We start from the raw sequence: 14,004 nt of genomic DNA, 5'->3' as shown, positions 1-14,004 counted from the left end.
TGCACCGTGGCTGGCTTGGTGTCAGTTGTCTAGAAGAAAATACACTTTAATATTATTTATTTGGTTGAGGGTTAAATGAACCCCTAGTACTTGCCTAGACACTTTTAGTGTGAAGCAACGGAACGAATTATGGATTGGAAATGGACACATTGGACAGGACAATCTTCAAAAACAAACCATCAGTGCTATAAAGCTATAAAACAAGACTGGTGATGTGACTGACTGGTGACTGGCGGCAGACTGAATTAGTAATTACTAATTCATTAAAAACATGAATTAGTAATTATTTCAGTGCTTAGCATTTGGGAACATGTAGGTTTTTCTGTAAGAACACTAGATGATCCACATGCTCAGGTTTAAGACTGCTTCTTTTCGCTGTTATAACATCTCCTGCAGTAGAGAAAACCCGCTCTGCAGATACACTTGTACCTGGGATACACAAGTATTGCTTTGACAGCTGAGAGAGGAGGGGGAATATGACCTCATGCTCACGCCACCATTTTAAAGGGTCCTCAGTGAGAGGCAGAGGTGGGGCTTTACAATATTTTTCCATTTCATCTTCTGCCTTGGCATAGGGGGTCTTAGGTTCTATTGCACCATCAGTGAAAGACTGCCCCAGCAAAGTCATGAGCAGCGATGTTGTGGCCTTTTTTTTGGGAGGAGAATGGCTGTCCTCAATGGGTGTTGTTTCTTCTTCCACAGTTGCTTTTTCCCTAGGCACTTCATCCACATTTGTCCTTCTATTAGATGTAATCTGTGTGTTTGAACAAAAGATAATAGTATAAGAAGAGCTGAACTGACTAAGAGTGTGATTCATTGATGAGGTGTGGGAAACTGCACGGTAATCCATACCATACAGTTCCACTTCCCACACCGCATCAGTGAATCAGGGCATGTTATTACACAACACAATGTAGCTGAGCTTCTAGCTGTCTGGCAGGAAACATGATGAAATTCTAATTACCTCCAAAGATGCAGCCTCCTCAGTCACTCCTCTGTATATCTCCGATCTCTCCTCCTCTGTGAGAATAAAAGGCAGTCCTTTAAAGCGAGGATCCAGAGCAGAGGCTGTATGAAGGATCTTCTTCTCTGCCTCACTGCTGTACCTCTTCAGGAGATCTGTTTTGATTGCATTCTTGATCTCATGGGTCATGGCTGTGTCTCCCATGGTGTCTGTCATGCTCTGGAGCAGTTGTGCATTTAGAGGGGCAATGAGAGACACTGTTGGGTTGCGCTCTTCTGACATCAGCAAGGTTGCATCCTTCATTGGCTTTAATGCACTCACAGCGTCCTCTGCATTTGACACATCTGTTTCATTGAGAGTGCAGAGATCAGACTCTCCTTTTCTGACTTCTGGAGACAGCAAGGTGGCACAAACTGCAGGTTGTTGTTCTAAGAACCTCTCGACCATGTCATATGCGCTGTTCCATCTTGTTGGCACATCAGTTATTAGCTTATGATTCTTCAGGCCCAGACATTTCTGTTTCTCTTTTAGACAGTGGCTTGCTCTAGTGCTGCGATGGAAGAATGTGGATATTCGTCGCACTCTGGCGAGAAGCCTGGAGAGCGTGGCCCCTTTCAGTGCCCGCTGACATGCAAGATTGAGTGTATGGGCAAAACATTTAACATGAGGAACTTTACCAACTTGAGCTGCAACTATCATGTTCGCCGCGTTGTCGGTCACAAGCACTACAGATTTATCAGACAGCTGCCATTCTTCCACAACATGAGACAGTAGCTCTGCCAGACGAGCACCTGTGTGAGACTCATAAATGGCTCTTGTTTGCAACACATGTGACAAAACCTGCCAGTCCTTAGTAACGTAATGTGCTGTTATTGTAACATAGGACTCCGTTGTGACTGACGTCCATGAATCACACGTTATTGCGACTCAACTGGCTTGGTTCATTGACGCAAGTACCTGAGCTTTGGTGTCGTCGTAGAGTGCAGGTATAACGTTTTCTGTAAAGTGCCTGCGTGATGGGATCTTATAACGTGGCTCTAGCGTCTTCACAAGGTAGCGAAACCCGGCGTTGTCCACAAGTGAGTAAGGCCGTAGGTCCTTGGCGATGAAAGCTGCCACAGCTTTGGTTAGTTTCTTCCCTTTTTCTGAGTTGGGCGGATAAGTTGACAGTATGGCATCAATTCTTGGCTGATCTGGGTCTAGCAGTCTTTCCTTGGCAGTGGTGGCACTGCTGGTGGCGACAGGTGTTACTAACTCAGAGTGAAAATGGCTAACATGGTTTCTCAAGTTCGTAGTATTCCCTAGGTATTTAATTTTTGTGTGACAGGCTTTACATACGGCATGTGTCTTGTCCAACTCACGCTTCCCTGTGTGTTCGTAAAATCCGAAATGTGCTCAGATGTTTGCTCTTAAAACGCTAGGTGCATTTTTTATCTCTCGATCTTTTTCTCCTTCTGCCATATTTACCACCATATTACCACGTATGTGACGGAGACGGATGACGTAAGTTGCCAAACTCTGTCAGTGTTTAAAAAAAAAAAAAAAACTTGTAAACTAAGCCGCAACAAATCAACCAAGCAACATCTTTCATAAAATATGACTGTCTGTCTGTCTGTCAGACTCCCTTCCTTGCATGCACTGAGCCAAAACCCCAGGGGCCCCCCCTTACCCCACAGCTGCCTGTGACAGTGACACTGACATAGACCCCCCTCCCCCCACAGCTGAGCTGACTGCAGCCTGACACACTGACAGAGACCTGGGTGGATGTCCCACACCTTCCCCAATCCCCCACAGCACTGACAAACACTGAGAGTGAGTGAGTCCCCCCCCTTGCCCAGACCCCCACACTGACAGAGACCTGGATGTCCCCCACACCTTCCCCAATCCCCCACAGCACTGACAAACACTGAGTGAGTCCCCCCCTTGCCCAGACCCCCATAGCTGACTGACACTGACAGAGACCCCCAGGCCCCCACTGACACTGACTGACCCCCCTGGCTGCCAGACTGCCACAGCAGAACAGTACCCCCGGGCCCCGACCGACCGTCCCCTGTCCCAGGCCCCCCCCCCATCACAGACATCCCCCAGAGATACAGACGAGAGACCCCCATGAATGATTACACAATTATTTGTTCGGACATACCTGCTGTGTGACTGTGTGGGTTGTTGTGCACTGCATTGCAGAGGAGGACAGGTGCTGTGCTGCTCTCTGGGCTCTGTGGCGGGCGGCTGGCGTCACTGGCAGTGGCGTGGCGGCTGGGCCTCCAGGGCCTGTCAGCTACGGTGAGGTGAGGTGAGGCTGGCGGCGCTGGCTGGCTGCGATGGGGACGCACTTGGGGCTCCTCGCTCCTGTGTGTGGACTCACTGGACTGGCGGCTTCTGGCTTGGATGGCTGGCTGGCTGGCTTCTAGGCCGCAGGTGGGACGCCGATACATGCGGGGGATGTCTTGCTGCGCCTCGGCCCGGGTCAAAGAGGTGGAAGGGGAGGGGCGGAGCCTTTTTATTAAGCTCCCGCCACTAACCCACCAATCAGCTGCTGATCCTGCGATCTTGTGATTTTTTTTTTCCCTTGCGCGATAGGGCGTGGCCGCGGCTGATGACGTCATTTCGTATAATCGATTAAGCCCGCATCGATGCAGAATCGCGAAGGGTCGAATCGCGATGCATCGATCTTTTGATTATATTCCCCAGCCCTATTTGACACACATACACCTACCTCCTGGAAAATGTTCTTGATCTGGCCAACTGTTGTGAAGGGTTTTTTTTTCACCAGAGAAAGAATTCTTCGGTCATCCACCACAGTTGTTTTCCGTGGTCTTCTGGGTCTTTTGGTGTTGCTGAGCTCACCGGTGCGTTCTTTCTTTTTAAGGATGTTCCAAACAGGTGATTTGGCCACACCTAATGTTTTTGCTATCTCTCTGATGGGTTTGTTTTGATTTTTTAGCCTAATGATGGCTTGCTTCACTGATAGTGATAGCTCTTTGGATCTCATATTGAGAGTTGACAGCAACAGATTCCAAATGCAAATAGCACACTTGAAATGAACTCTGGACCTTTTATCTGCTCCTTGTAAATGGGATGAGGGAATAACACACACCTGGCCATGGAACAGCTGAGCAGCCAATTGCTGTTATAAAACTGTTGTAATTCCTACACCTTTCACCCGATTTGGATGTAAATACCCTCAAATTTAAGCTGAAAGTCTGCAGTTAAAGCACATCTTGTTTGTTTCATTTCAAATCCATCGTGGTGGTGTATAGAGCCAAAAAGATTAGCACTGTGTCGATGTCCCAATATCTATGGACCTGACTGTATAAATCTATACCGTAAATGCAAGTGCATGAAGTGATCTCTGTACTGTCTATAGATCTATATACATTTTTAATTTTAATATTGCTCCTTTAGTCTTGGTCTGACATTGCTGATACATTTACTGGTAATGTACACCTGGCCTACTGTAAGGATTTATTATATATATAAGCAATAAATGAAGCAATGAAAGCCTTACCTTTCCTGCAGAAACAAAGAATCCTTCCACTGGTCAGTCTTGTTTTCTTTTCTGTGGCACTGGCAACATGAATGCCAAGGAGGGGGACAGTCTGAAGTTTAGGAAGAGCTAGCCTAACTTTGACCCTGCCTGATCAATGATGAACCTGTTGACATAGGCCAAATGACCAATGCCTTGGCACTGTATGTGTGACTGACCACCAATGACAGGTAAAAGTTCCATTCTTTTAGGGAAGTTAGGGTCTTCACTACTCCAATTACTACACTTTGCGTATTGGAACATTTATGATATAGCAAATCAAATGTATCTTTTAGGTTCACTTTAAAGCACAACCCTGAAGATATTTGTGGGTTTCATATGTCTACTTGCAATACAGAACTTTCTATTCGTTTTAAAAGTCCTGAAGTGTCAACCCAAAAAAACTGGTATCAAATAAAAGGTAAATTTAAAAGTTAATCTTTTCTTTACGTCATGTGGCTTTTAACACATTAGGGACACTGCATTTCATGTTAATGTCTGAACATCCTCAAGGACTAATCCTTAAATTTTAGGTAGTGGAATATTTAGCCTTGCAATAAGAGCGCTGAAAGGAGAAGATACGTTTAGGAAAATGGAGAGATATGAAATGTTTACCGTCACACAATGGATGCCTGTTACAGAATGACTTCAGATATTCGGGGTAAAGGCCTGTTGGTCATTGCAGCCAGTTCTGCTCCATGGAAGAAGCTTTCTATTGGATGAATTCATGCAGTGAGTCAAAGCCTTGTCAATCCCACGCCGTATATTGCCAAATAGAATTGTGCCAAATAGTTGGAGTTTCCAAATTTGATTACAGGTCTCAGACACTTTTTCCAACGCTTAATACCTAAAACCAAAGTTTTACTTCCCGGTAGTTTTAGAGAATCTTTGGGAACTGGCAATATACCATGCTAGGGTGGGCACTTCCATGAAACCATGTTGGGCCATCTTAAAAAAAAAAAAATGAGCGCATCAATGGAGGAAAATGCCAACACTTCATGTAGACCTCCCAAAAGTCTGTGATCAACCTCACCGCAGTAAAATCATTTTTAAACACCTTTGTTTAATTTTTAAAAACATTTGTTTTTTGTCATTTTGTACTATTCCTAAAAAGTGAAAACTGTCCACTCCACAAACTCGATAACCTAAAATTTATATTATTATTTAATTGTTTTAAATTTTGGTATATGTTGACATTCTAAAAAAATCTGGAAATAGTACATAGTAATAAAAGGGAGGCAGAGCCAGTAAATATGAGTATAAGTCATTGTCCATAAAAAAGTTCATAATATAATAGTCCATGAAATGGAAAAAAAGATGAACAGAAAGGATCCTCCAGCACCACTGAATTGGATGGGATGAAAAGACGATTTCATCTGTCGGACAAAAGCACGCTACACAGCCGCGGACTGTTTTGAATATCGTGTACACGCATCTTTTATCTCTTCAATTGTAAGTGTTATTTCACCAATAAACTACTTAGTAGTTTGGACGTACTGCAGAGATATTCTTTGGTTACCACATTGCCTTTGATACATCAAGTTGGCATTCCATTCATTTGATCATCGCTGGTTTTGACATCTCTATAACTTGAGGGTCAATTCCATCTGGTGGGCAGATTTGTATTTACTCACGTGGTGATTAATGAATCGTCTTTCCATCCCATTCACTGGTGCTGGAGGATGCTTTCTGATCATCTTTTTTCCCTTTTATGGACTATTATATTATGGACTTTTTTATGGACCATGACTAATACCCATATTTATTGGCCCTGCCTCCCTTTAATTTTTATGTATTTATGGTGTGTAATCTTACCTAGTGTGCTGGCTGCCTTTTGCTTTTAATGTTTTATTTTTTCCAAAGTGCTGATATCTTTTCTTATTTATAATAGTACATAGTAGGCTACAAAACACAAGTCTTTTGTGCACAGAAAAAATAGGAAGAGCCATTCTTAACTTATAAAATTCTGCAGTTTAAAGTCCAACTCCATCCCAAACCTTTCTTTAAACTATTGATAGAGTAAATAAGGGTTACAGTTCCAGCCACGTGTGTTCCTATTGGGAACATGGAATTTATGGGAAATCTTTCCAAGGATACAAGCAAAAACAAAGGGATACATCCAAGAGGCACTGGGACTCCAATGCTTATTGATACAGAGTAGTGAAGGGAAAGATGACAATCATTCAAAAAGCTCACCATCTCTGGTTAGGTGGCTCACACGCACGGCTTGAATAGGAACTCAGGAATGTTACTCAGAGCTTAAATCAAAAGAAGGAGCGCCAGACCAAATTCATAAAGGAGTCTAAAACAGCTTTAATTATTCACTAGACACCCAAAGTGTTTCAGGGCGAACACGCTACCCTTTTATCAGTGCTCAGTAATATTTGCTAGCCTTTTAAATAAACTCAGGGAAGCAGATGCTAAAGATATCCTAAACTTAGTGCTTGCAAAGGAATCAGATGGGGCAGAATTATGCCAGTGAAACAGCTACAACATACCAAAGGGTTAAGCTCCTTTCATATTGAGAATGCAATGCTTGATAAGACCTAGGAATATACTGGCATCCCTCTTGGTAAAAAAATGATGACAATAAGGTACCTCGGGTGGCGCTGAAGCGCTGTTGCCAGGCTCGGAAGGGGACACTGTGTGCGGCCGCCGCACGGTCCCGCAATTGGTCATTCATAGATTACCGCACTGGTCGGTCTGTTTTTTACCTAGGGACATTTCTTTGGGATCAGCGCCTGGACTTTTTTTGTGTATTCTTTGATGTCAGTTTGGATGTACTGATTGCCCGTTGGCAGCGTTTCCATAGACTTTGGACCCATATGGACATTCATGTTATATGGATTTACTCTATGGTTGATGGGAGTATCCCTCCCTTGATGAGTATAGCCACTACCACCGGATTAAGTGGATGGACATTTTTATGATTAATTCATAGTTACATAACAACCAATTCCTAATTGTTTGTTCTTTCCTTTTCCCTCCCTTTTCCTTCCCCCTTTTTTTTTTTTTTTTTTTATTATTTTAAGAGCACCCAATTTTTTTAGTACATTTAATATGGGGACTGACAGGTCCTCCCGGTTACAAGCTATCTTTGATGAGATCATTGTAGCATCGAACAAGGATGAGTTAGCTTTGGATGCAGGTACTAAATCCACTGGATCAGCACAGAGACACCCCCCCCGCATACAGAGGCCTTTGAGGTCGAAATGAGGCATTCCTTTTTTCGACTACAACAGGCGAAACAGTATGAGAATACCCAGTGGTGGGATTTATCCTTTTTAACAAAATATATTGAATTGGGTATTACCCCCAGGGGGTTACGCATCAAAAAACTATGCAGTTTTTTGGATGAAGATCTAACTAAAGAGTGGCGTTTTCTGGCAGAATTCTGCACAACCAAATGGATAAAACTTATCATCCAACAAAGGGAAAGGAAGCTTCAGTTGGCCCAACAGAAGGTAGCAGATAGGACCAATGAGGAGCATAAGTTCAAATCTTCTTGTCTTTATGACAAATGGTCCACTACGTTGGAACAGAATGTCAAAAGCCATGAAGATAGTTTAGTCAATACTAAAACGAAAAAACTAGAGCGAGACATAGCCGATTACAAACTTAACCGCATCTTTGAATGGAGGGAATCCAAAATTAGGAAACCTAATACCAAAATGTCAGCTAGCCGTAATCATCACCCTAATTTCAGATCCCCTCGACCCAATAATACTAGTTCAATTAATACGAATAAGAAACAGAAGAATCCTTTTATAAAACCAGTGGTGTCTAACAAGAATAAGGACGTTTTAGGTTTGGATAGGGATCCCAGTGGAAAACAAGGGAACGCAGGTGGACCCTCAGGTGATAATACAAAATCCCAAATGATTACCAAGACCAAGGTCGACACAACTAAGAATAGTCCTATGGACAGTTTGGATGTATCCATTATAGAACCTATCATCACCATTACTGACGACAATGACCCAATTTGCATAGCTCTACCCATCCAAAATAGATACAGCCCTCTAGCTAGGGATCTAGAGGGGTTCATTCGAGAAGGGGGTCGCTCCAAACTCATACAACCAATAGGAATGATCCCTCACCCAGTATTGATGAGATCCCTGCTAATAAACAGGATTTTCAAGTGTTGGCTCCAAGGGGTACCATGAAAGAGAAAAGAAAACTAGACGAGGTTGTAGAGGAGGTAGACAGTTCAGGGAAAAGCAAGAAAGAAAGCATAGGGTCCCAGTAAATTACGACACTATTAAGATCTATAACCTTTCATCTCATGTACTCTCAGAGGCGGAGGTCTCACTCCTTAGGAAAGGACTGGGCTTCTCCCCCTCTGTGGGCCCAAATGATTTTAATCTATTTAAAGATTTAAATAGATTTATACGTCAATTGACAATAAAAAGACACTATGCTAATAACCACATTGTGAAGGACAACCCTGCCACAACTACATCTTCTCCTTCTCGTGTTCCGGGGGCCTCCTCGCCAGTTGTGACTGATGATCAGGCCCTCGAGATACTTGAGGAATTGTGGTTGGATGACTACACCGTGGAGTCTTCATTGACGTGTTACATGGACCCTGACATTAGGCACAGTAATTTTAAGCCCAGTTCCACTTTTAATCCTGTACAGTCTAAAGGCCCCTACATCGAGACGTACTATCAAGCAGTGTACAAAGATTTAAGCAGATTCTGTAGATCACCTAAGGATACCTTTCGAGGAAATTTGAGTAAGATCGAAAAACAAGCCCTTAAAAATCTTACTGACAATAAACATATCATTGTGAAGCAAGCTGATAAAGGGGGTAGTTTGGTGATACAGAACAGAACCGACTACCTACAGGAGGCTTGTCGCCTGCTGGCCGACACTGACACCTATGTCAAACTAGCGGGCGACCCATTACCTAGTTTCCAACAAGAACTAAAACTATTAGTAGAACAAGCTTGGCGTCAAGGGATCGTCAATGACAAAGAAAGGAGGTTTCTACTCCCGGGGGAATGTAGTACCCCATATTTCTATCACTTGCCTAAAGTGCATAAGTCACTAGAATCACCACCGGGGAGGCCTATAGTGGCCAGCATGAATAGTTTTACTAGCGGAGTTTCTAAATATATTGACTCCTTCCTCCAACCACTAGTCTGCCAATTACCATCATACATCAGGGATTCATCCCAAGTCCTTGGCGCCCTGCGATCCTATACTTGGGAGGATGATTATATGTGGGCCTCCCTTCATGTCACATCTTTGTACACCTCAATACCACATGATATAGGTCTTCAAGCTATACAACATTTTTTGGTTCAATCAGATTCGTTTAATTCTGCACAATCTATTTTTATCACTGATTGTACCGATTTTTGTTTGAGGCACAACTATTTTTCTTATCTTGAACAGTTTTATCTACAGATTAAAGGCACCGCCATGGGCGCCAATTTTGCCCCGGTTTACGCCAACCTTACCATGGGTCTATGGGAAGAATTTTCCATTTGGAGTAACAACCCTTACTCTCATCATATCGTGTATTATGGACGATATATTGACAATATCATCCTCATTTGGAATGGGGGCATTGAGATCTTCAATTCCTTTGTGGCCCACTGCAATACCAACTCTATGGGCCTTTCATTCACCTCGGTGATCGATCCGAGGGAATTGTTTTTTTTCGATCTGGTGCTTTCCCATGATGGCCCCCTCATTACAAGTAGTAACCATATCAAATCTACGAGTGGTAATTCCTACCTCCACTACACTAGCTGCCACCATCCAGCCTGGAAGCGTAACATCCCCGGGGGCCAATTCCACAGGCTCCGGAGGAATTGCTCCGACCCTATGGACTACTGTAATCAGGGGGCTAGGATGAGTAAGTGTTTTTCTGACAAAGGTTATCCTTCATCATTAGTCCAAGGTGCCTTTCAGGCTCATTTGGAACCTGCGCAACCCCGCAAATGTACTCAGCATGAAAACAAGAATACTGTGAGGTTCATCACGGGGTTTAATGATCAGTATAGGGCAATCTCTAACATCATTAAAAAAACATTTTGGCATTCTTCGCCTCGATAGTAGATTGGCTCCTATTTTACCATCTACCCCACAGGTCACCTTCAAGCGGGCACGAACCATAAAGAATGTGTTGGCCCCCAGTAAGCTGAAGACCCAATCTCGGGCCCTCCATGACATTAGATCTTACTTCGACAATAGAACAGGAATTTTCCAATGTAAGAAGAGGGGGTGTTTGACGTGTCAGTCCGTTGTCCACGGTTGCGCCTCTATTAGCAACAAAGGTGACACGTTTAACATCAAACACTTCATCACGTGCTCCACCGAGTACGTGATTTACGTGTTACGGTGTCCCTGTGGTTTGCTCTACATAGGACGGACCATGCGCACCCTACGCAAACGTGTGGGTCAACACCGTAGGTTCATCCAAAAGGGCTGTGACAAACACAGTGAACCCCGACATTTTTCTATGAAACATGACAAAAATTTCAAACATTTGGAGGTCATGGCTATTGAAAGTATTCCAAAAGGTACATTAACGGACAACGAGCGTTATTACCTTTTATGCAAAAGGGAGGTTTTTTGGATATACAAATTCAATTCCTTGGCTCCAAATGGGTTGAACGAGGAGCTAGAGATCAACAGTGTGGTGTGACACTTTGGCCCCTCATCAGGTTCCTTCCAGTTAGTACGCATTTCCATACTTCCTTTTGCCTCTAGTAGTCCCTATATATATATATAATTTTTATACTTATACATATGTATATTTTTTATCGATTTTAGCTTTATATATATCAATTTTTGACAATTTTCACATATTGCGTATTTATGTGGATCACATATGGTAAAACGCATTTTAGTGTAACGGCTATATTTATTATGTATGTGTATATATATATATATATATATATATATATATATATATATATATATATATATATATGTCCAGCATGATGAAGTAATTTCATTTATGGATAATTTTTAATAAGATATTTTTATACATTTAATATATATATTTTTAATATACTATGGTCTTATTGCATGATGGTACACTACCAGTTAACCATCACTTAGTATATTTTATTTCACAACATATATATATTTTTATTACCATTATTGTTTTAATATATGACGGTACTCTGTAAATAAGCTTCAGTTTATTTATTATGTAATCATATAGACTTTTCAGCATTAGGCATTGACATATATTTTTTTGGGAAATGTATGTTATCCTTAGGGTTGTTGTGGGATTCCGCAATATACTTTTTTCTGCCTTTTTTCTCTTTTTTTCCCCTCCTTTTTCGGTTTTGGTTGTTTGCCATTTGTTAATCCTCATTAGCCCGCCCATCAGCCCGGCTTAAAAGGCTTTCTGGTTGCCGAATGACAAAGCGTAAACAAAGCAAGTCTGTTTACGTCCGTGATCGGCCCCGACTTCCTGACTGTAGACCATCGTCACTTCCGGTGACGCGATCCCCACGTCACTTCCAGTTACCGCGGAAGCAACGGAGGACTCGGGCATTTGCATACAGGCGGACTGTCACCAATTGCGGGACCGTGCGGCGGCCGCGCACAGTGTCCCCTTCCGAGCCTGGCAACAGCGCTTCAGCGCCACCCGAGGTACCTTATTGTCATCATTTTTTTACCAAGAGGGATGCCAGTATATTCCTAGGTCTTATCGAGCATTGCATTCTCCTTGATCTCACAACAACCCAAGGAGATTCAGGAATGTTGGGACTGTCGTGGCAATTTTTTACTGTTTAATTATGTATTCAATAAATGCCATATCTATTCAGAGAGACATTTTACAGTCTTCCATAGAGTACAGTTATTTACAGACACCAGTGAGCGCCACCCTCTTTTTTCTAGTACTGCTAATTCATGTCTTCATCCCATGTTTAGGGTTTGGCAGCCCTGGTAAGTCACCACCCATTGGTCATTCATAGATTACCGCACTGGTCGGTCTGTTTTTTACCTAGGGACATTTCTTTGGGATCAGCGCCTGGACTTTTATTGTGTATTCTTTCATATTGAACAGAGTCCGCTTCGATCAGCAGGGGATCCGTAAACAGAATTGGAGCTTATCAGGACAGATATTAGGACATCAGAGCCCATTCAGTTTGTGCCCAGTGGACATGGGCGGCTGGGTATCTGTTGTCCATTTACATCAGGTTACCTTCGACCTGTCATGTTTAGGTCCACAAAAATGAAAAAAGACACAATCTTTCTACCTTTTTTTTTTAAACTTAGATGGACTTGGAGGTAGTTGGATGTAAACGGACACAAGTCCATTTACATCTGACTGTCCATAGGCCTGCATGTAACTGCAGATCAAGTTTGCCTGTAAAACTGGCAGGTGGACCTGATCAGAATGCCCATGTGAAAGGTAACTTAGGGTTTGGTATGTTGTAGTTGTTTTACTGGCATAATTCTGCCCTGATTCCTTTGCAAGCAGTAAGTTAAAGATTTCTCAAACATCAAGTTCCTGGGGTCCATTTAAAAACTGTCAAACATTACTGAGCCTTGATGAAAGGGGAGCATGTTTTTCCCTCCAGAACATGTTGACTGTCTTGTGCGTCATTAAAGCTGTTTTGGACCCCTTAATGAATTTGGTCTGTAACTTCCCATTTTTGGTTTAAGCTCAGACAGATGAAATGAAAAACACATTTAGCAGAGCGGAGAAGGGTTGGGACCTCTGAGAATGTTTTCTGGTGGTTTGTGCTTTCCTATACTCGTGACAACTGCCTCTCCCCTTTCTTCTTTGGGTGTCAAAGGGACAGGAAGTAAGGGAAAATCTCACCAGTGGGAGACTGAGACAGAGATAAAAACCTGACCGAATTTTTAATTCTTCTATATTTTATCCAAGATGGCAGCCTAATTATATCTCTGAATATAGGTTTATGCTGAAACTTCATCATGTTTACAGATGCACCACTTTCATCCACCCTAGCAATTGAAGCAGCAAGACAAACAGCTTTTAAAGAGAAGCTGCTAGATTTAGGATACCTGATCGATAGCCAACTTCATGCCATAACATTTTCAAATACGCTTTGCCAAAATTGTATTTAGAGCTTTCAATGAAAAATTGGAAGGCCATGTTTCTAACATTCCTTCTTCATAAATAATTGCTTGGCATTCACTCCTCTCCTGCATGACATCATATATTTAAAGAAGCCCTTGAGTACCTGGGATTATGTGACATAACCAAGCCTGAGCCAAATCTAGCCAAGAATACCAGTCCTCCCTATCTCTCCAGCATATGGGCTCAGGATTGCTAACACTTTCTATGACTGTGTCTGGCACATGTGCAATTGTTTAAATGGGCGCCAGGTGTCAAAGAGAACATAAACCCTGTTCAACCATGGAAGCTTGGTCCTCCTGCATCAGAGTTCTGTACTACCAATGGGTCATTTATATTAACAACTAACTTATCCTATAATTGTATTACTGAGGTGGACAAATAATAAGTAATAAAAGGGCTAAAATATACTTCCTGGATTTTCTTCATTCT

The 14,004-nt window shown here is 42.5% G+C and overlaps 2 protein-coding genes across 7 annotated transcripts in view; both read right to left on the bottom strand.

Moving 5' to 3' along the window:
* KCNT1 (potassium sodium-activated channel subfamily T member 1) overlaps positions 1–14,004 on the bottom strand; it is a 659,112-nt gene that overhangs the window by 12,380 nt on the left and 632,728 nt on the right. The window lies entirely within an intron of this gene.
* LOC309560112 (E3 SUMO-protein ligase ZBED1-like) lies at positions 296–1,411 on the bottom strand (the record flags this gene model as incomplete). Its single annotated transcript, XM_082263654.1, has 2 exons — positions 296–754; positions 965–1,411. 2 exons carry the CDS (start codon positions 1,409–1,411, stop codon positions 296–298), a joined length of 906 nt encoding a protein of 301 aa, XP_082119780.1.

The sequence above is a fragment of the Pelophylax lessonae genome (genome assembly GCF_965119305.1).
Source record: "Pelophylax lessonae genome assembly, chromosome: 7".
NCBI lineage: Eukaryota > Metazoa > Chordata > Amphibia > Anura > Ranidae > Pelophylax > Pelophylax lessonae.
The sequence above is the reverse complement of the archived record's forward strand: the minus strand, read 5'-3'. Positions and strand labels throughout refer to the sequence as shown.